Source organism: Macrotis lagotis, chromosome 1, assembly GCF_037893015.1.
Source record: "Macrotis lagotis isolate mMagLag1 chromosome 1, bilby.v1.9.chrom.fasta, whole genome shotgun sequence".
In the NCBI taxonomy this organism is placed as follows: domain Eukaryota; kingdom Metazoa; phylum Chordata; class Mammalia; order Peramelemorphia; family Peramelidae; genus Macrotis; species Macrotis lagotis.
In genome coordinates, this window is record NC_133658.1 from 298,827,616 (window position 1) to 298,849,919 (window position 22,304).

General features: G+C 37.4%; 1 protein-coding gene across 2 annotated transcripts in view; it reads right to left on the reverse strand.

The window, feature by feature from the left end:
- Positions 1–17,424: 17,424 nt before the first annotated feature.
- Positions 17,425–22,304, reverse strand: part of HERPUD1 (homocysteine inducible ER protein with ubiquitin like domain 1) — a 37,453-nt gene continuing 32,573 nt past the window's right edge. For both annotated transcript variants that reach the window (XM_074211271.1, XM_074211272.1), the window contains exons 6-8: positions 20,900–21,250; positions 19,818–19,923; positions 17,425–18,206 (exon numbers count right to left, since the gene is read on the reverse strand). In XM_074211271.1, the coding sequence (XP_074067372.1) occupies positions 18,042–18,206; positions 19,818–19,923; positions 20,900–21,250 (622 nt within the window). In that variant the 3' untranslated portion in view covers positions 17,425–18,041. The remainder of the gene's footprint in view (positions 18,207–19,817; positions 19,924–20,899; positions 21,251–22,304) is intronic.

Consider the following 22,304-nt stretch of genomic DNA (forward strand, 5'->3'; position numbering starts at 1 on the left):
TTTGTGGTAGTCCTTAGTCCCTGACCCTTTACCCTGGTTGAGAGTTTTTCTTTCTGGTTCTGGGAGTTTATCTCATACCAAGTCCACTGTGGGAGCCTTATCAGAATAAGTCCCTCAAGATCCAATTTAAAACCCATGTGAATTTCAAGTCTTTCCTGAACAATATACCCTTTAGCTTGTGTAGGCTTTCTCTACCTCCTCTGAACTGGACACTAACCAGTCACCATTATTTTGTTGTTTTCATTTATTTCAGACATTCCATCTGGGGTTTTCTTGGCAAAGATACTGGTTGGCTATTTCCTTCTCCAGCTCGATTTCCAGATGAGGAACTGAGGTAAACAGGGTTAAGTGATTTTCCCAGTCACACAACTACTAACTATCAGAGACCAGATTTGGAGTGGGGAAGAGGAGTCTTCCAGATTTCAGACCTAGCACTCTGTTCACTGCACCATCTAGCTACCCCAAATTTTTTCCAACTGAACCCTAAATTTATATCTACTGCCTACTTTCTTAGTTCTGCCCACAGGCAGAAATGGGTCAAACCCCAATTCCCAACAGTATTTCAAACATTTGAAGACAGCTACTAGCATACTTTGAGGGCCCCAAATAGGACCTGTTTTGAGAATCACTCTATTTTCTCAACAGAAAAGGAATAGGGGACTAAATCTGTGATTTTATTGGTAAAAGAAGCTCCAGGATGAACAAACATTTATTACAAGTCACTACCTTCTTTGCAACTTATAGACATAGAGAGTATCCTAGAACACTGAGAAGTTAAGTGACTTATTCAGGGTCACATAGTCTCAAGGTCAGGTCTTTATCAACCATAAGATGATGCCTTTCCTGGATTGATAAAAATCTTCTTTCCTATACTATGATACACAAAACCAAATAGATATTCCAGCTATGCTCTGACTAGGAGGGAATACAGAGATATTTTCACCTCTCTTATATCCCTCATCATTGACTGCTGAGTAGATTTGGAGAAAGTTTCATAACTAGGTACATTATAAATCATGTTACTCAACAGGACACTCACTTCATCAAGGCAGTCCTTTTATTCCTCCTCTAAATAACCCCCTGTCTTAGTCCCTGTGGAAGCTATTCCAAACTTTCTCTTTCCTCCTCAAGCCTTCTATACCCATGTCCCTTTTTGAACTGATTTTTGCTGCACTGAGAAAATTGAGATGATACTCTTCATCAATTTTCTTCCCAAAATTCATTGGTATCATACCCTTTCTCTCTCTTTCTTTCCCCATGTCATAACTCTTTAAGATTTGCAAAGTATTTCACATATGACTCAATGTCCAAATTTTATTCATTTATAAAAACCTTCACTAGACCCAACTATTCCCTTAAGGTATTATCCTCTATCTCTTCTCACTTTCTCAGACTCCTTGCTTCCATTCCCCTTTCTCACTCTATTTACTCTTTAATTCCTTGCCCTATATCTTCCCTGCAGTAGGCAGAGTGCTGGTTCTGAAGTCAGGAGACCTGAGTTCAAATTTGACCTCAGATACTTAATAATTGTGTGACCTTGGCTAAGTCATTTAACCCTGATTGTCTTGCATCTAGGGCCATCATCTCCAGTCATCCTGATCTATATCTTACTACTGGACCTAGATGACTACAAAGGAGAAAGTGAGGCTGGTGACTGCACTCAAATCTAATTCAAATGCATGTCTTAGCATCACCTCCCTGATGTCATGGTCTTCTCTGAGAATGAAGGACAAATATTATTGCTTCTATTCAGTTTTTAAAGCCCTTCACAATCTAAGCCCAGCCTCATTGGACATTACAACAAACTTGTTTCTCTAGTTCTCAAACAACACCTTATCTTCCACCACCTCCATGCCTTTACACTGGCCATTCCCCACACCTGAATGTACCCCTTCCTCATCTCTGCTTCATAGAATCTCTTCCTTTTTTTTTTTTGCAAGGCAATGGGGTTAAATGGCTTGCCCAAGGCCACACAGCTAGGTAATTATTAAGTGTCTGAGGACAGATTTGAATTCAGGTACTTCTGACTCCAGGGCTGGTGCTCTATCTACTGTGTCACCTAGCCACCCCAGAATCTCTTCCTTTAAGACACATCTCAAGTATCACCTTCTAAATGAAACCTTTATTGATCTCCTGCCTACCTGTTCATGTTCTCCCTTTTAAAGTATTGTATATTGACCTACTTTGTGTTATTTACATTTGTTCTTTTTATATTTATTCTGCATACACACATAAGTACTTTTCTTTTACATTGGAATGCAAGACCCTTGTACATAGGGATTGTTTCATTCTTTGTAGCTGTACTCCTAGCACCTGGCAGAGTGTTTAGCACAAATCATTTTAATAAAACCTTATTTGACAGAGGGATGTTGGCCTTTTCAGTAGTAGCTCATGAACTCACTTGGAGTATAATAAGTAATCATTTCACCTTAACGCCTATCTCTGGGAGCTTCAGCCCTCTGAGAGGCATCTTCACTTAATGAATGACCAGCTGCACAGAGATTTCCTGATGAGTATTATCCTTCCTGGTCAATGGGGGGAAGCGTGTATAGGCACAGGGCCAGTGGTACATACACTGGTTGTTTATGCTTTGTTCTGTGCCTGAGAGTGTCAATGACCCCAGTGAATATCCAAAGAGGGTACTATCGGTCACTGCTTAGTGGGTAAGAGGAGAGCGCAGTGGAGAGGTTGCCTCCCTGCTGCCTATGGCTGAGCATCCACAGCTAATGAGCCGATGAAGTTCCCTGTTCCTAGAAAGGTTCTGAAAGACTCCAGGGGTTACTGACTGAGAGATAATCTATAATATAGATTAATCATAGTATGCTCCCAATTCCCCACAGCTGGTGACCACTTACTCTCTCTTTTAAATTTATTCCAACTAGTAGAGTAAGAGATGTACATGCTTTTCTCCTAAGATTAAGTTTCTTTATTCAAGATCTTTGTGGTTTTTTTCATCATTATATTCCCAATACCTGATCTGGCAAAATGCTCAGAAGAGATGTTTAATCAATGTTGAATTGGATGAGATGATAATAATGATGATAGTGGTGGTGGTCGTGTTGGGCCTGTGGGAAGAACTATGTGATGGAAAGGCATATCCTAGATATGAGGGAAGGGGCACACCAACCTTACACTAAGGACCCTTCTTTCCTAAAAATTAAAATTTTTTTGAATCTCTTGTTTTTTCATTGCCCAATTTCCCCTTATGTCTCTTCCACTCCTCTTCCCACAGGACCATACCTTATAATAAAAATGTTAAAAAAAGAAAGAAAAAGAAAGAAAGAAAATGAAAAAGAGTAAAAAAATCTGAAGTTGATAAAAACATTGAAAAAAATTTGAAAATATATGCCATGTCTCACATCCATAGATCTTCCACTTCTACAAAGTAATGGGGTGTGGAGGAAGTTGTCTGTTAAAGTTTCATATGTTGACTTCCAATTCACATTACTTTTTTTTTTTTAGGTTTTTTCCAAGGCAAATGGAGTTAAGTGTCTTGCCCAAGGCCACACAGCTAGGTCAATATTAAGTGTCTGAGACAGAATTTGAACCCAGGTACTCCTGACTCCAGGGCTGGTGCTTTATCCACTGCGCCACCTAGCTGCCCTCAATTCACATTACTTTTCCTAACTTGTCCTTCTGTGTCTCTTATAGAATCTTAGAGCTGGAAGCAAACTTAAAAATCATCTGGTCAATGAGTTATTAAATTAAATTCCATAAATAATTTTTTTGATAACTGTATGTAGCAAGTATGCTCTGGTTCACTTTTCCCTCTAGCCTAAAGGTCATATTTCCCCCTTGGGGTTCTAGGGCCCCTGATGGGTGGTGGTTGTTTTATTTCTAGTGACTTTAGCTTGAGTTCCTCCCAATTGTTTTCCTTAACTCTGGGGACCAATTTCATTTAGCTACTTTAACTTAATTAGCTTTGATCAAGGGCTATTTTCTTCAAAGATATGGGGGAAAAAATGGGCAAACATTTCCCCTAATACCTAAAGGACATATCCCCCCCCCCCCAACCTCAATCTTTGAGAGAGAAATCTCAAAACTTAGCTCATTCCTATATAGCATCAATCTTACATAGTCCTCCTACATGTTTCCTGTTTTCCCTGTGTGGGAGAGAAGAAGCAATTTTGACCTGAATCATGGACATGTTCCTAGAGTTTAGCTCTCTAGAGAGTGCTCTACCACTTCGGGGTGGGGTGGGGTGGGGGAAGACTAAATAAGTAACAAGAGGAATTGGCCTCTTTTGTTCACACTTAGAATCACAGGCTAAGTTTATAAATACCTTAGAAATCAGTTAGCTTAGTCCCATCATTTTACATATCATCTTTTCTTTTATTAATTTTTTGTTTCTCTTCTAGATTTTCCTTCACTTCTGTTTAAGCTATTGTTTTCTCTTTTGTTTCTTTGGTGAATCTTGTCATGGTAGATTCCAGGTTTTCTATTCTGTTCATTATTTTTGCTGTGGAGGTCATTAATTCTGCTTTCATAATTCTCATTTCTCTTTCAAATCACCTAGGAGTTGCATGTTCCATATTTTTCTCAGATTGTTTTATATTATTTAATTCATAGATTCCTGAATTCACTTACTGCTGTTAACATCTTCTCTATTGATTTATCTGCTTATGTCTAAGGTCTTGCAGTTTTCTTCTTCCTGAGATCTTTGGTAATTTCTTTTCCCTACCTTATTTTTCCCTATTGCTGACTCCTACACCATCTGAGGCCTGCATCTCAGACTACTTCCATGCAAGGCATTGTCCCCATGGGCTGAACTATATGTATGGATAGGGCCTACCTGGATGATGAACTCCTTCTCTCAGGCTTAGAGAATCACACAGCACACTCACATAGTCACCTGTTCTGGTGTCCAAGGCAGCAAGGCAGTTCTGGTGTCCAAGAGGCAATGAGATAGTAGAATAGATGGAGTACTGGACTCGAACTCAGAAAATCCTGAGTCCAAATCCAACCTCAGTCTTTTATTAACTGTATGACCTTGGGCAAGTCACATAATCTCCCTTTGTCTTTATTTCCTCAATAATAAAAATACATATTTCACAGGGTTGTTGTGAGGACCAGATGAGATAATATTTTTAAATCACCTAAAATAGTGACTAGCACAAATGAAAGACTAAATAAAAGCTTCATAAATGCTTACTCTCTCCCCCATCCCACTTCCCTTATAGCATTGATACTATGTGGCCAAGATCTGTAATTTAGGTCTCTGAGGCTCTGGGAAGAAGTGGAGAGGAATCAGATGGAGCTCTTATTTCAACACCTGTCTGCCTCTCTCCCTCTGTTTCTCAGTTACCCTGCAGAGATCTTTTGAAGGACAATTGCTGCCACCATGGACTTCTGTCTGTAAGGATCCCTGCTAGCTTATCCAGACTGGAGCCTGGATCCCCATGGAACTAGAAAGTATAGGTGGGGACAGGATGTGGGATTTAGTTTTATTGCAAGCCTGTGTGACAGATCCTTGGGTTGGCTAGTACAGCCTTATTGCTTGTACCATAGTGGACAGTGGATAGAGGGTCCTGAATGAACTTAAGGTAGGTGTCAGTTTCTAAGTGTTTATTTTTTAATCTTCCTTTAAATTTCCATTTCCTAGACCATGAAAACAGCTGAAGTTGCTTTATCTTTGGCACATAATTTTTGTTTTGGAGAGGTTTGAAAGGTATAAGGGATCCGAGAAAATGTCTAGTCTACCATCTTATTGAACGTGTGATCCAGAAGATCCATCACTAAGGCAGTATTGCATAGTAGCAGGAGCAACAGATGAATGGTTAGATGATACCAAAAGGCATTTTCAAAATAAGAAATACAAGCTATCAACTATTATATGAAAAATGATCCAAATACATTAAATAAATGCAAATTAAATAAACTTTGAGGTTCAACCTCATTCTCATCTGATGATAAAATGAGAAATGACAAATATTGGAGTGGCTACAGAAAAAATAGGCACACTACAAAAGGAAAAATGGAACTATGTTGATGGAACTATGAATTGATCCAACAATTCTGAAAAACAATTTGGAACTATGCCCCAGAACTTTGCATATCTTTTACCCAGGGAACTACTAGTTTTATGTCCCAAGAAAATCAAAGAAAAAAGGGAAAAGACTCATATTTACGAAAGTAACAGCTCTTTTTGGTGTAGCAAAAAAATTAGAAACAAAAGAGGTATCCACTTATTGAGGAAAGGCTAAACAAAGTATAATCTGTGAATATAAATGGAATAATGTGGGGCCATAAGAATTTATGAAATGGATAATATTAGAGAAATCTGTAAGACCCTTATGAAGTGAGAAAAAGTGAAAAAAGCTCAAGAAAGAATACTTTAGCAAATCAGGAATATAAAGGAAAACATTTTTGGATTAGACCAATTTAGTAGTTTACTTTGCTAGATTATGCCTATATATAAGGGTTGGAGGGTTTTCTTTTTTAATTATTCAATTGGGGAGGGAAAGAAAATAAATTCTTGTTAGTTGAAAAAATTTATATACATATATATATATACACAAAGAGGGAATGCGAAGATCAGGAGGTAGGGAAGCCTGAGTATCTTGGCTAGTTCTGGCTCACCTTATAAATTTGCCATATAAGTGGAGGTAGTCACAAGTGTCTATATCACTTCAGGGAAGATTCTTTTGCACCTAAATACTACAGTGAATGCATCACATTTGGTTAGATCCAGTTTAGAGCTGCTTTTCTGAAGAGGATCAGAGGAGCCACCTTCTGATTTCTTCATCTCTAGAGAAGAATATTGAGTGGTGAACAACAGCATTTAAATAAAAATGACACTTAATTTAGAGTCAGAAGGTCTGACTTCAAATCTCAGCGCTGTAACGTACTAGCTGTGTGATTCTGGGCAAGTCTATTAACCTCTCTGGGCTTCATTTTTTCCTTCTGTAAAACAAAGGGGATAGACTAGATGCTCTTTAAGGTCCAGTTCTAGATCAATGATCCAATAATTATATGATACCCAGAGAGGGGAATGAAGTAATCTAAGACCACATGGCTAGTTGGTAGCAAAGCTGAGTCTAGAACAGATCTCTTGATGCCCAGACTAGGTTTTCCCCATCTTATTTCACTGCCTACTTAATTCTACCCAGAGAAATTTCTAAATCAGATCAATCCTACTCAGAGAAACTCGTGGCCTAGCTATATGACCTCAGGTTTGCCCCTGGAGATCCTGGTTGAGAATTCTATTCAAAGGACCTCAGTCTGGGAACTTGAAGCCAAGAGTTACTCTTGGTCACTGATCTAAGGCAGGAATGCTTCTCAGAGTACCCCCAAAGGGTTACAAACAAAAGTCTTGGCACAATTTTCTTTCCAAAGGAGGACAGGATAGGATGCGGCAGGTTTCTGCTGGCCATCCTGTTCTAGTTGGCTGACCCTCTATCCTGGTTTCACCCTTTTGTTGAGAAACATTTTTAATTCTTTTACAGTCACAGAGACAGAAACTTCAGGACAAGGTGAGTCAGGGTTTAGGGCTCCCAAGAGTCAGAGCACCATACTGGTTAGAATATTGGATGTGGAGTCAGAAAGATCCAGATTCAAAGCTTCTTTTGACATATCAACTGTGTGACCTTGGAGAAATTACTTGAAATTGAGTGAGTCTCAGTTACCTCACTTGTCAAATGAAGGGATTAAACTAGCCTCCAAGGTCTCTTTTAACTCTAAATCTATGCTCCCAAGTTTATTTACTATAGGCACTTTGGGCTGGATGAACCAAGATGCCAATGTATATCCTCCTGCCTCTAATATGGCTATTCCAAACTTATTGACACCCTTGGAAAAGGATCCCCTAGCCTAGTTCCCTTCTATTCTTCTGGGTTTATCACAGGTCAGAGGGCAGAAAACAGTCATCCTCTTTTCTATCTGAGATATCCAAAATCATTTCACAGACATTATGTGTATGACAGGAATTCTTAACCTTTTCTGTGTTTTCATGTACCCTTTGGCATCTAGAGAAGTCTCTTCTCTTTGTTGTCAACATTAATAATCAAAAGGAATGCTAAATTTCAGTTAGAGACTCATGAAAATAAAGATGCAGATGCATTTTTTCACCCATTCAAGTTCAAGGAACCCCTGAAATCTCTATTCTTTAGAGCCCCCAAATTAAGAACTCCTTGCTCCATACCAATACATTCTCTACCTACTATTACAAGTTAAATCTCTATTGACAGAGAGTACACTGAGGCAGCCCTCCTCTACTGATCTCCATGTACCTACATTCCTGAGGGGCTATTTTTTGAGGATGAAAATTTCTGTGAGTGAAGCTGATTGATACCTAGAAGATTTGAATCTACAAATTGCATGTTACTAGAAATGTATTCCAACCTAAAGAGAAAATTCAGAATTACGGGCAGATTTGTCAACTGTTCTGCCCCTTTACACACTAAAGGAGGTAAGACATAAAGAGATTTTTCAGGAGACTTTGCTACAGAGAAACAGAAAAATCATTGCCGATGGTCAACTCCAAGCTAGTAAAGCTGAAAGTGCTCCCCCAAGTAGTGTGGCTTGCTTACTGGGGCAACCCTTCTGGTATCTGGTTCACCAGAGCCTAAAAATCCAATCAGGTGCCTGTAATGAAGACATGAAGCTGTCAAAGTGTCTTTTCTTTGGCAGAGCTCCTCATGTATTACAAACCAGACTCCATTCTTTTTTTTTTTTTTTTTTTTGGTGAATAGTTGAACAAACCAACCTGCTCTCCTAAGACATGAGTCTAACTCCCATCCTATTAGAGTTAAGGGGTTGGGGGTCCACCCCAGGGGACACTAGTTAAAGAAATTAGGCTTCTTCTGGCTAAGTTCCCTTGACTGGGTGAGGGAGTGACATATCCTTCAAAAAGTGCAGGGATGAAGGCCATATTCCTTTTGGGTAGATTCTTACCAACAAGGAAAAAGAAGTTGAGGAAATAGTTTTGATGAAACTCTTTTTTTTTTTTTTTGCAGGGCAATGGGGTTAAGTGGCTTGCCCAAGGCCACACAGCTAGGTAATTATTAAGGGTCTGAGACTGAATTTGAACCCAGGTACTCCTGACTCCAGGGCTGGTGCTTTATCCACTGCGCCACCTAGCTGCCCCTTGATGAAACTCTTATGAGGAAGTAGTTGCTTCATCTTAGAATTTGGGATCAAGAAGGAAATGGATTTATCAATGCAATAATCAGGGACAATTTTAGAATACCTGTGACAGAGAATACCATCTGTATCCAGAGAAAGAACTGTGGAGTTTAAACAAAGACCAAAGTCTATTACTTTCAACTTTTAAAAAAAGTGTCTCATGCACCACATAGTTTTGCTATCTCTAATATTTCTCTCTCAACACATTCAATTTCAATCAATGTATAGCATGGAAGCAATGTAAAGATTATCAGACTGCCTTCTGTGGGGGGAGGGGGGAGGGAAGGGAGAGTGGGAGGAAAAGTGTAAAATTCAAAACCTTACAGAAGATGATAGGTAGAAACTACCATTGTATATAATTGTATAAATAAAATATATTTTTTTAAATTTTAAAAAGAAGGAAATGGAAGCTGAAAGGAGTGTGACATGAATCCTAGTTTTTGCAAAGCAGATTTCAATGAGTTTGGAGAAAGAGTAGATAAATTCTCATGGACTAAAATTCTATCTATAGGAAAAGTTGGCTAAGAAAGAATAGGAAGCTGTCAAGAGTGAAACTCTAAAGACACAAAAACAATTCCAATGAGAAAGAAAAAGGAAAAACCTTTTCAGATTCACAGGGAATCAACTTAGGTTTTTAACAAATCATATATAGAGGGGCAGCTAGGTGACTCAGTAGATAGAGCACTGGCCCTGGAGTCTAGAGGGCCTCAGTTCAAATCCCACCTTAGGCACTTGGCACTTACTAGCTGTGTGACACTGGGCAAAGTCACTTAACCCTGATTATCTCATAAATAAAAACAAAGCAATCAAGCAAACAACAATAACAAAAACCCAAATCATATATAGAAACTGGAAGCAAGAATAACTAACAGGACAAGTACAATTGCATGCCATAGTCCTATAGAAATGAAATAGTGTGTGTAAGTACTGAAATACAGAATTAGCTCAGAATAGTGATATGATGATATATGTCCTTCATTCTCAAAGAAGACTACAACATCAGGTAGGTGATACCATGACAAGCACATGAATTATTTGAGTGAAGGGGTGCTGTGCTAAGTCACCAGGATCACTTTCTCCTCCAGAGTCATGAATCAGGACAATTGGAGATGGCCCTGGGTTTGAGGCAATTAGGGTTAAGTGACTTATCCAAAGTCTCACAGCTAGTAAGTGTCAAGTGTTTGAGACTGGATTAGAAATTCCCATCCTCCCCTGCACCACCTTATTACCTGTCAAACTGGTGACTGCTTGGAGTTACAGTTTGTTTCCTTCCTTTTTTTCTTTTCTCCTTTCCTCCCTTCCTCCCTTGATCTTTCTCTTTCTATATCCCCACATCATTTTAATTTAATTCTGCCAAGGAGAATTTTTTTAACCAGGAAAAAAAAAGGTGGCTAATACCACAGTAGAACTGATAGCAATGGTAAATGAAATAGTAGAGATGGTAAGAAAGCATCTAACTACTTTTTTGTGAGTTCAAGTCTTGTAGTCCAGATGAACCACATCCCATGGGTCACAAAAAAAAAAACTGGAAGATCTCATTATTGAGTCACTGTCAGTCAATGATGAATGAATCTTTACTATGATGCACAAGTCCACTTTCTCCTCTATATTAAATTGAAAATTAAAAATACTATACTAAGTATATTTATATGTGTGCATATTCATATTATAAAGTTTGTGGTGAATAGAAATACCACCAAAGGATTGAAAAAGAGCACTTGTTCTGATCTGAAAAAAGGGAAGAGCATGAATTCTATAAAAATTCCAGAACATATTGTTAGAGGGATGGTTAGTAAATATCTAGAAAAAAAATGGTGGATGAAGGCTGCTTTCACCAAAAAGAAGTCATGCTAAATCTAGGGAAAATAGATTAATAGCATCCTTCTCATCTATTTGTTCAGTCATGGTTACTTAACAAATTGATCAAAAGGATTCTATTTTTCCTAGATTTTAACAAAACATCTAATAAAGTCTCCCAGGTTAATTTTGTAAGGAAAAGATAAGTCTAGTATAGTTGGCTGAATTTATAACATATCAGTGAAATGGTAAGCCCCAAAGAGGAATGATTAATAGATCCTGGATGGAGGTCCAAGAGGAGTGGAGTGTTCCAGGTATTTGTGCTTGGATTGTTCTCTCTCTCTCTCTCTCTCTCTCTCTCTCTCTCTCTCTCTCTCTCTCTCTCCATATATATAAATATAAATATATATATATATATATATATATATATACACATACATTTCTCAATGAATAAGGCATAGATTAGAATCCTAAGCAAATTTTCATGACAAAGGAAGAGAGAGCTAAAACACTAGGTAATAGGATTCCAAAAGATCTTGACAGGCTAGATCGTGGGACTGAATTTAATAAGCTGAAAATTTGTGTTGAATGAATGCAAAAGGTTCAGAAAATAAACTTGACCTTGTATGAAATGATTCAGAGTGAAGGCAGCAGAACCAGCAAAATAACACGCACAATGACTGTGTAGCTCCTCCCTCAAGCTTCCAGGGACTGAGAGATCTCCCTGAGGTTCATGTTTGCAGTTGTAGGGATATGGAGACAAGAGAGTCTGAGATCTTGCAGTCACATGAAATTTATAGAAAATCAAGAGACAGATGGAGAGAACAGATAGTCTCTGCAAGAGAAACCAGATGTCCATCAAAGACAGACAGGGAATTAGTAAATGGCAGTAGAAAAATTGACAGGCAACTTTTTTGTAGGCTGCAAAGGTAGCTTGAGGGCATTTTTTCTATTCTTCCCTCCCTTCCATTTGCTGAGACAGAGAATTTTTTTCCCCTTAGAGCTTTTTACTCCCTTTACCTGGATCTTTGGTAACCAACCCTCTCTCAGCATCCTCAGTTCTCTGTCATGGGAAGTCTCCCCACAAAGTTCTTGCTTTACAGAAGGCTTAGAATTTCCAACTTTCTTGTCATTTACCACAAGCTGCCCTGCTTGAGCAGAAAGTTTTGATTCCACCATCCTCATACTCCCATATTGAATATTCCCTGGTACCTCCCTCTCCCAATCTTTTTGTATCTTGCATTCCATTAAATTGTAAACTTCTTCAGGGCAGGGAATTTCTTTTTTTTATTTGTAACTCCCCTTGCATGTATAATAGGCATTTTATAAATGTCTACTGACCCATGGCTATATTTCACCGTGATTGACTTTCATTTTTTCCTGATAGTTTTTGTTCAACTTATACTCCACTCCTGATTTTAGGAGTCAGATTTATGAACCTGAATGTTTCATAACTAAACTCCCAAGCACAGAATTCAGATGGAACTTAGGGCATTCATTCTATTTGTCCTTCTTAGACCATGAAGTTATATCCTATTTATATTGGGTGTAACCACCAGGTGTGGTTGGTTTACTTGGAAAGAAGGTAAATATTTTCTTTCTACTCCTCTACCTCCTTCTCTCCACCCCCCCACCACCAAGAGAGGGAGTTGGAGAGATAGAAATAGAAACTAGAAAGGAAGAAAAAAGAAAAGGAAGAGGGGAAAGGGGAGGTATTAGAGGAGGTCAGATCTCAGTTGATAAAGGAGGTAGAGAGGATTATCCCTTTCTGGTTGGGAAGGTAGGAGGATGATCAAGTAGACAATCCTACAGTGAAACCTAGGGACTATAAATGCAGGATTGCTAAAATAAAACCAAAGACAAACCAAAATGATGGACTGTGGTCTCAAGAGACAAGAAACGCATCCCCTCTTTTGTTGCATAGTTGGGAGACTTTGTGTGATGAACATGCTTAGACTCTCAAATGCAGTATTTGATTTATCTGTTTTCTGGGTTAATAGGGAGGACTCAGTGACCTTGGGGTATTAGCATAACTTAAAATGACTATGAAATGTAAAAATCTTGAAAATATTTTTCCTTTGAAGAAAATAAAGGATGGGTGGAGGAGTAAAAATTATCTTTTAAGCAATTTTTGCCCAAACTCAGATTCTGTTCAAGGGAGACTGTTGTTTCCAGAGTAGAACTGGGACTTTCTCACCTTCTGCCACCTTGTGGCCAAAAGCCATCACAACAGTCACTGTAATTACACACCTACTATTCAAATGTTCATTAAGTACCCACTATGAGCCAACCTCCCAACAGTCCTTGAGTTCAAGGTTCTCACAGCTTAATGGGGGGTGGGGGGAGATCATGAACAATTATCTAAAAACAAAATATATATGGAATAAATTGAATATAATCTTAGCAGAAAGGTACTATAATTAAGGATTGAGAAAGATTTCTTGTAGTGGATGAGATTTTTAAGATTTTAAGGAAATCAGGGAAGCCAGGTGGCAGAGATGAGGATGCTGTACCCAATCTAGTGATTATATGGTTGATGGGAGTTGGGAGAAGACAATTTTCTAGTTCATTTGTTCATTAGAGATCATCATGTCAAAATTCCTCTTTTAATATATGAAGAAACTGAGGCAAAAAAAGGCAAGTGACTTGTCAAGATCTCGTAACAAATTAATGGTAGAGCTGGACTTCTGCCACATCTTTTCTCAATCTAGTCTAATCTGGACTAGACTATCAAATTGCTGTCCATTCTCTTCACTTATACATTATTTTCATTCAGTTAAAACTTTCCTCACTACTGCTAACTTTTTCCAGTTTGCGAAGTGTTTTTTTTTCAAAAGCCTAGTACTGCCAATTTTTTATACGTATTTTTCTCTGCTTTGCCTAAAACGTTTCAACATTTTTTGAGGTTATTTAACCCTTCCCTTTCCACTTTCCCCCTTCAATCTACATTTTGACATGGTTCCAGTTTCTAAAATAGATTAAATTCATATTGGTTCCTGCCATAATAAAAGCTTTTTCTTTCCTGACAAAATGTTTCATTTACTACAATTGTTCTGTGAACAGGATTACATTTTAATTCATAGAATCTTAAAGAACTAGAAGACCTAAGAGAGTTCATCCATTCCTAATGGGAAGCATGGCCAGACATGGATAATTCCCTAAAGAGTAATAAACATGTTAAAATTAACACACAATGTCACTGGGAAAGAGTCTTTAATCAGCATGGCCATTTGATCCTCCTCTCAGGCGGTATCCCATACCCATCAAGATATAGCCTGTTTGAACTTTCCAGGACTCATGTTAACAGTTTCTCATACCATGAAATTGGAAAATGTGGAAAGATGGAAAGAGTCCATGGGCATGCAGAGACTTCTAGACAGTATGATGTAATTGTCCCAGGAGAATGTTCAAAGAGACCTACCTATACTCTAGTGGGGATTTATTAAAGGGGAGGGCAGGGCTCTGGGAGAGCCCTTAGGTGAAGGAGACTTGGAGACCTGCTTGAAGACTAGAGAATATCAATGTAAAAGTACAGAACTCTCTAGACTGCCCCATTAAGTCAGAATCTTGGGCAAAACCCATTCAAATTCTGGAATGTGCCTAGCATGGAAAACATTGAAACATATTTTAGGTATCCCTTTCTCCCTCCCCTTCCCCAGCCACCTCAGATCCCACAGTGTACCAAAAAGGAACAAAGGGTCAGTGGAGGCCCTTAGTCTTTACCCAACCCTTTCCTCATTACTGGTTGAATGCCGACTTCCCTCAAGTGCCAGTGTTTTCTGTGGGAAAAAATACAGAATCCCAACTATATATGGACCCTCAGGTCCATTCCCCACCCTCAATGTTGGTGGGTCCCCTCATGAAGATCCCAAATATGCTGCAGAGCACACACATCTCATATTCCTTGGATGACCTAGAAATAGTTACAATCTTTCCTAAAAGGATGAGACGGAGGATCCTTAGACCTCACCATTTGCCTTACCACTATATTCTAAGGTCTTCTGGGCCTTACAATCAGGTATATGGCTAGGTCCTCTTGTCTGTGAACTACCCTCTAAGGACATTGTGGCCTTTCCATTCTTCTTAAAATTTCCCACCTCTGGGTCTTCAATTAGAGAGTTCCTTGGGAGAATTAACTTTTCTTTTGGTATCCTCAGGACAAAGCATATAATAGGCAGTTAATGCTTTTTACTCATCCTATTTCATTTTGACTTATACCAACATTGGTCCATGATCACAAACCCAAATCTTCATTTTTGCGTAAAATTCCCATACCATCATTTCTTAGACTTCCAGCTTTCGTTTTGAAAAATATGCCACTTTCCCAATTTGTCAACTATTTTTAGTCATTTTGAATTAATTTTGTGGATCTAGTTTCATTATCTATAAAACGAGGGTGGTGGTCTAATATAGTCCCCAATATCTATTTCAGCTCTAAACCAATGGGTTTGATGATTCCTCTGGGATGTTTTTGATCTGCCTCTTCTAATTTTCCCTAATATTTTTCTTTCAAAAAAAACTTACAGAGAGGCTAGGTGGCGCAGTGGACAGAGCACCAGCCCTGGAGTCAGGAGTATCCGAGTTCAAATCCAGCCTCAGACACTTAATAATTACCTAGCTGTGTGGCCTTGGCTAGCTGTGTGGCCTTGGGCAAGCCACTTAACCCCATTTGCCTTACAAAAAAACCAAAAACAAACAAAAAAAACCCTTACCATTGAAATTTAGAATTCCACAGCCATAACTTGTCTTTATATCAAAGAAAATAGTACACTTACAACATTCAGTTATTTAGAAATGGCATGGGAACAGCTACCTTGAGCTTTACACTTCCAGCCAAATGCTAACATATGGAGGAAAAAAAGACCCAAGATTTTTTTCAACATTTAAAAATTAAAGCCTAATTATAATATTTTCAGGATACTACTAAGAATCACAAAATACACCAAAATATTTTTTATTTAAGGTTTGAAATATCCTTCCCTATTCCTCACCATTTTTCAAAGAGGTGCCTGATATCAGAAACTCAGCTCCAATCTGAACTCTTCCTAATAAACCTTAAAAAATTCACCTTTCTCAATTCTTATAGTCCCAGTTGAGAATTAGCCCTGCAATGCATTTTTTTTATTTCCTTACCATTGTTTTATACCGCCACCTCAATGATTATGTTATTGTTATCTGTGATTGCATGACTATAGGCTGATAACTAAGAAAATTATCTTTTTCCTTTTTTGTGTCCCATTTCAACTGAATTATAAGCTCCTTGAAGGTACTGACCCATGTTTTAGATCCCTCACCCTTTGTCATACAGCCTGAGTTATTCCCACCCATCTACCTTCTCTACTCCTTACTACTGAACTGAATGCATCTATGAATCTAATGCATCTTTTTTTAATCACTGCTTACACAGCAATCATTTTATTTTCCCTGGTTGACAATCTCACACCCCACAGTGGTTATGCCAAACCTCATGCATCTTCAAGCTCTTTATACTACTCTAACCCCTCTTCCTCTTGTCAAAAAATCAATTTCCTACTGTACTAAAAAAATTATATCATGAGCTCCTATTTTCCTCCCTCCCTCACTCTTCATCCTCCATCTCTGATCACTTCTCCACAAAACTATCAAATTTTTTTCTTAAAAGCACAGGTCGCTCCTCTGATTTAAAATCTTAAGGGACTACTTAAACCATGCCTAGGACAAAATATAAAGTCCTTAAGAGTCTGGCATTTAAAGTCTTTCATGATCTGATTCCAGAATGTCTGTTGATCTCTTAAATCCACATACTATCTGTGGACTTTGGGACTTTGCACTTTCTGTCCCCGGTCTTACTCCTCCCACTGCCAATGCCTTGAAGGCACTCTTGTCATTTCTGTCCCTTATAATTTTTGCTTGAACACTCATCTCAGGGGCTATCTCTTGTGGTACACCTTTAATTACATTTCCTCCTCAAATTATTTTCTTTACTTATGTAGATCTGTAAACTCCTTGAGAGCAAAAGAATTATTTTTTCATTTTTTTCTTAGGGTTCTCATTCTTAACATATAATAGCTATTTAATAAATGAACTGCATTGAAAGTGGTCACCCTCCTCCCACTTAGAAAGACACTCTTTTCTCCAAGGACCATTTTTAGAGGACAGGAATTGTTTTTCACTTTTGCCTTCATAATTTCATAACACTACTGCAAGAGAATTGCATATATATATTGTTGGGTTGGAGGGTAGTATTTTCTTAAAATTCTTTTCAGTATATGATCCCAAAATTCATCAGGAATTAATACAATATTGCTGCTTGAATACAAAAAAAGAAAGAGCAAAATGCAGGTAAAGTTCTTAACAGTTGCAAAAAACTTCCATGCATGTGTACAATGTTTCACTTGCAGAAACAATCCTCTTAAATAGCCAAATATAAATTGATGCTACCTAAAAATTCAGTTAGAATATTAGCTGTGATTACAATGGGCACATTCTAAGCTGTTAAGATGAAAGGAGTCTGTGCTAACCTCATTTGTAGGAAAACTTTATTGTACAGAAAACCCAGCAAAGGTTTCCACCTCTACAAATTTTCCCTTGGTTTAAAATAAAGCACTGCATTAAAAAAGCAATTTAGACATATATCTTCCCTAGAAAAATCTTGCTAAAACATGTCTAGCAATTTCATTGATTATACAAAGTACTACACTTAGTGTAATTTAAACCACATTTAAACATTCCAACAGGAATCAAATCACACGGGCAGAACCAAGCATTCTGCTCCTATTACATCTATATACAAACACATGCAAACACATACAACCTTAAGTGCTCTTCAGGCATAACAGTGTGACACTAATGCCTTCTACTTAAAATGCTTAGTAAACTAAATTCAGCAGATATTAAGCTCTTTGGAATAAAGATATAGTATAAGCACGATGTACTTCATGAAGTCCATAAATTCGTAACATGGGTTCGGTTCCTGCTTTTTGTATTTGCTTGGTCACAAAAGAATATCCCTGCTGGTTCTTTTAATTATTCGGGGTCATAGCCCTGTCCAGTTGAGAAGACAATTAAGTCCTAAGTTGGAGAAACAAGACCCAGTCAGTCCACACTTGGAAAACTATCTAATAGTCAGGCAACCAAACTGGTTAGTTGACTACTGCTGGGGGCCCTTCAGGCAGGAGAGAGGCAAAGAATGTTTTGAAGACAAGCCATGCAGTGCTCATAAATGAAGGACTTCCTTGTTGGCCTTCCAATATGTCTTGCTGGGGAGGAACTAATCCAGGTTCTCCATCTCCATCAGCATTTTCCTCCTATGAAGTGGTGATACATAGAGAAAATCATTAGAATTGACCCTGTATATCAGTCAGTCGTATTTCCCCTTCACATTAGGAAAGGTTTGTTCCAGGAAAAAGTTTGTTGAAAATTTGTGACCTGGAGCTTTTTTCCTGCCTTCTTACCATAATTGATCAATGTTGGTTCTTTCTTCTCAAAAACCACTATGACATCAGGGAGGTGATACCATGACAAGTATTTGAATTGGATTTGAGTGAGGGTTGCTCTGTTAAGTCACGAGTCTCACTTTCTCCTTCACAGCCATCTGGGTCCAGTGTCTAGATATAAATATAAGTCTAGATGACTGGAGATGGCCCTGGATTTGAGGCAATCAGGATTAAGTGACTTGTCCAAGGTTACACAACTAGTTTAAGTCAAATCTCTGAGTCCACATTTGAACTCCTGTTCTTCTAATTCCAAGGTCAGTGTTCTATCCACTGAGTCAACCTAATTGTCCTTCTGAAGATAATAGTGTTTTGATGACAGTGCCCATCAAGAGCATCAACCCAAAGACCTACAGTAGTACAATTCATATTTTAAACAATTACTAAACTATCAAATTGCCTGCTTCTATTTAAAGTCTGACTTACTTCAGGTCCTAAATAGCATGTTAATTTGCAAACTGATCTCAAATCAGATACTTCCCCCACGTTTTAAGAAACAAGTGTATGAAAAATCACAATTACATAAATGAATACAACTGAAAAGCAATTAGTCATCGTTAAGTAACATGCTCCCTTTGCCATACATTTAAAATGATACAAATTAAACTTAAAAATCAATTTCCAAAGATTTTTTCCTAAAACATATCTATTAAGAATACATGTATTTGAAATTCTTAAATTAGAAGAATCACTCTATATTATTATTACTATTACTATTATTATTATTATCTGTGACAAAGTATGCTATCATGCTATTCAGTGGTTTCAGTCTTGTCTTACTATGACCCCATTTTGGGGCTTTGTTGACAAAAACACTGGATTGGTTTGCCATTTCCATCTCCAACTTATTTTACAGATGAGAAAACTGAAGCAAACAAGATTAATTGACTTGTCCGGGTCACAGAGCTAGTAAGTATCTGAGGCTGGATTTGAACTTCCAGATTCCAAGTTCAATGCTCTATCCATTGTGTCACCTAGCTGCGCCCTCTACGCTAATATAGCATAATATAACATAACAAAGCTCAAAACACTGGATACATTTGTACTTATGCAAAAATGCAAATGGTCATCATTTTGATGTTCATTGTTTTAAATTAGTCACAGGTGACTCAACAAATCAATCATCAAATATTTACTGAGTTCCTCTCCTATACACATAAAGCAGAATGGCAATAACAGTAGCTCACAGTTACGTAATACTAAGACTTTCAAGGAGTCATGAATATGACAATAATTCTTCTCTCAAGGATAGTTAACAACATAATAAGTAAGTACTGAATGTATTTGGAAGAAAACAAGTATTTTGTTTCAAACTGAATATATCTTTTTATAAGGTTAAGCTACTGGAGTCAAAGGTTAAGAGGTTTTATGATATAAAATGCCATTGCTAGCTACTTATTTGTTACAATACATAGGAAAACATACCTGTAAATTATTGTTTGGGTCTTGATTAATGGCTACTCGAGGAGGCATATTATTTGGGATATGTGGAGCTGGTCTTTGTCTAAATGGAAACCATCCAACGTGATGCCTTAAAAGAAAGAACATTATAATAAAATAATTTTAGACAAAGTTGCTTGTACAAGCATTGAGGCATATTTTGGATTTTCTCCTTCAAAAGAAGAAAGCAAAGGCAGGCACTGCTTAAAGGACCTGAATTTGGTAACCCAAATAGGACAATTCACAAGTGAACCAGTGAACTAAGCAAAATATTCCATGGGAAGGCCACATTTGACTGAAACACATCACACAAAATTGGGGCAAGTGGTAGCTTCCTGGCAATCACCTGGGAAAGGCCTAGATTAGTTCTGTGCTTCTTTAATGGTTACATAAGCAGACACAGGCAAATGATATTGATAACCAGAGAATCAGCACTAACTTAATCCCATGTCACTTTGGCCAGCTTTGTTGGCAAAAAGGTGGCAAAAATATGCTGTTAAGCAAAATTAATGGTCTCTGTATTTTTCAATGTAATTATATTCTTGTAGCCTACAAACTATGGGTATTCTTGTCAAAAGAAAAAAAGTTTTATCAGTTATTAACAAAAATGGAAAATAAAATTGATCTTCACAATCAAGTTAAATGTTTCCTCATTGTACACTTGTCTTGTTATAATAGTTTACTCATTTATAACTTTTCTTAAAGTTAATCTTTCTTCATGGTATCTCTATTTGAAGTAACCAATTTTCATTATTAATAACCCCATTTTAAAGATGAGGAAATTAAGGTTCAGCAACATTAAGAATGGTTCAAACAGCTAGATAGTATCCCAGTGATATGAACTCATATAATCTATTTTCAGTTCAAAATTTTTCCTCTCATGCTGTCTATGCCTGAGCACCAGAATGATGGACAATTAAAAAGGTTATCAAACACAGCCCCCAGGAAAATGATTGAAGATCATTCTGCAAAGAACAAAAACTTCAACTGGTTTCAGTCACTCTTGGTGTTTAGGTGGGTAGTTTAGTAATATCTAGTATCAGGAAAAGAGAAAATTGTCTACTTACAGATACATAACAAGTGTGGCCCCCATGACCATGAGGAATCTGCTCAGAGAAGAATAGAAATAGAGGATGCTAAGGAAGACAGAGAATGTAGTTGCTGAATATATCCAATCCAACCAGTCACGATTCATCTCATCATCCTCTTCAACAAGAGGACCACCTTGTGCATTCATCCGCAAATTCTGATTGGCTCCTGGATTAACGACTACTTGAGCAGCAGCATTCTGATTGCCAGGCTGGTTTTCCGCAGGAAACTGATTGTGAATAGGTGCTGGGGTTGCTGTGGAGACGACAGGAATTTCTTGTGCACTTGGTGATGACGTGAAGGCCCCTGAAGCAGCAGTAGCTGCTAAACTGAAATTAAAAAAAAAATGGTTTAGACCAGATTATTTTGCCCAGAAAGAACACTCAAACATTTCCTGAATGAAGCTCCTGTTTGTCAAGAATTTTAATGGAAACACACTTCACTTTTTTGTAATTAAGACTACACATGAACTTCATTATTAATAAAATCATATGTTTAATAATAAGTTTGATCAATAAATTTAATCAAAACAGAAACTAGTCTTCAGTTTGAGATATATGCATACATACATATACAACATATAGATACATATATGTATATGTACATATAAGGAAAAAATTTCAAACTAGAACATGCTCCTAGGTGTGGAGGAATCTGATGTTTAACAAAATTTTAATAAAAATACAATACAATACAGATAATATTAATTTGTGATTTTTTTAAAGTCAACATCCCCTGCAGGGACTATTACTATTTGAGTTTGATACCACTGATATAAAATAACTCAAATATTTGTGTAACTAATTTCAAGACACAGAATTTCAAGACACATACATAAATAACAATAACATTTAGTCAGTGAAACCACAAGTCCAGTTCCTATCTTTATCTTCTCTAGGGGTCTCTCTAGAATTCAAGCCCAAAACTCTTCAGACAATATCATGTGTGCATTTTGACAAAACTAATTTTCCCCAGTTTCGAGGGCATTTAAAGACAGACAGATCAGGACATGGAGTCCAGACAGATGAGATATGATTTCAAATCTTGCCCTGATTCTTGTCCATAACAAGTCATTGACTCTCAGTTTATCTCTTTAATATTATAAAAATTATAGACAGGCTATAAAATGATCTATGAAGGTACCAAAATGATTTAAAAAAACTAAGTCTGTTTTATGGACACTGCAAGACTACATGCTTTCAGAGATTAAAATATCCCAATAATACATTTCAATACTGATTAAAAGAAGCAATAAAAGGTCTTGGATTAAGTAACTAAATATTCAAGATGTTATCTTTTTCTCACATTATACTAAATGCACTCCACTTAAAAAATGTTCACATGTATGTCTATATCCAATCTAAGATATCATTTTCAGTCCAT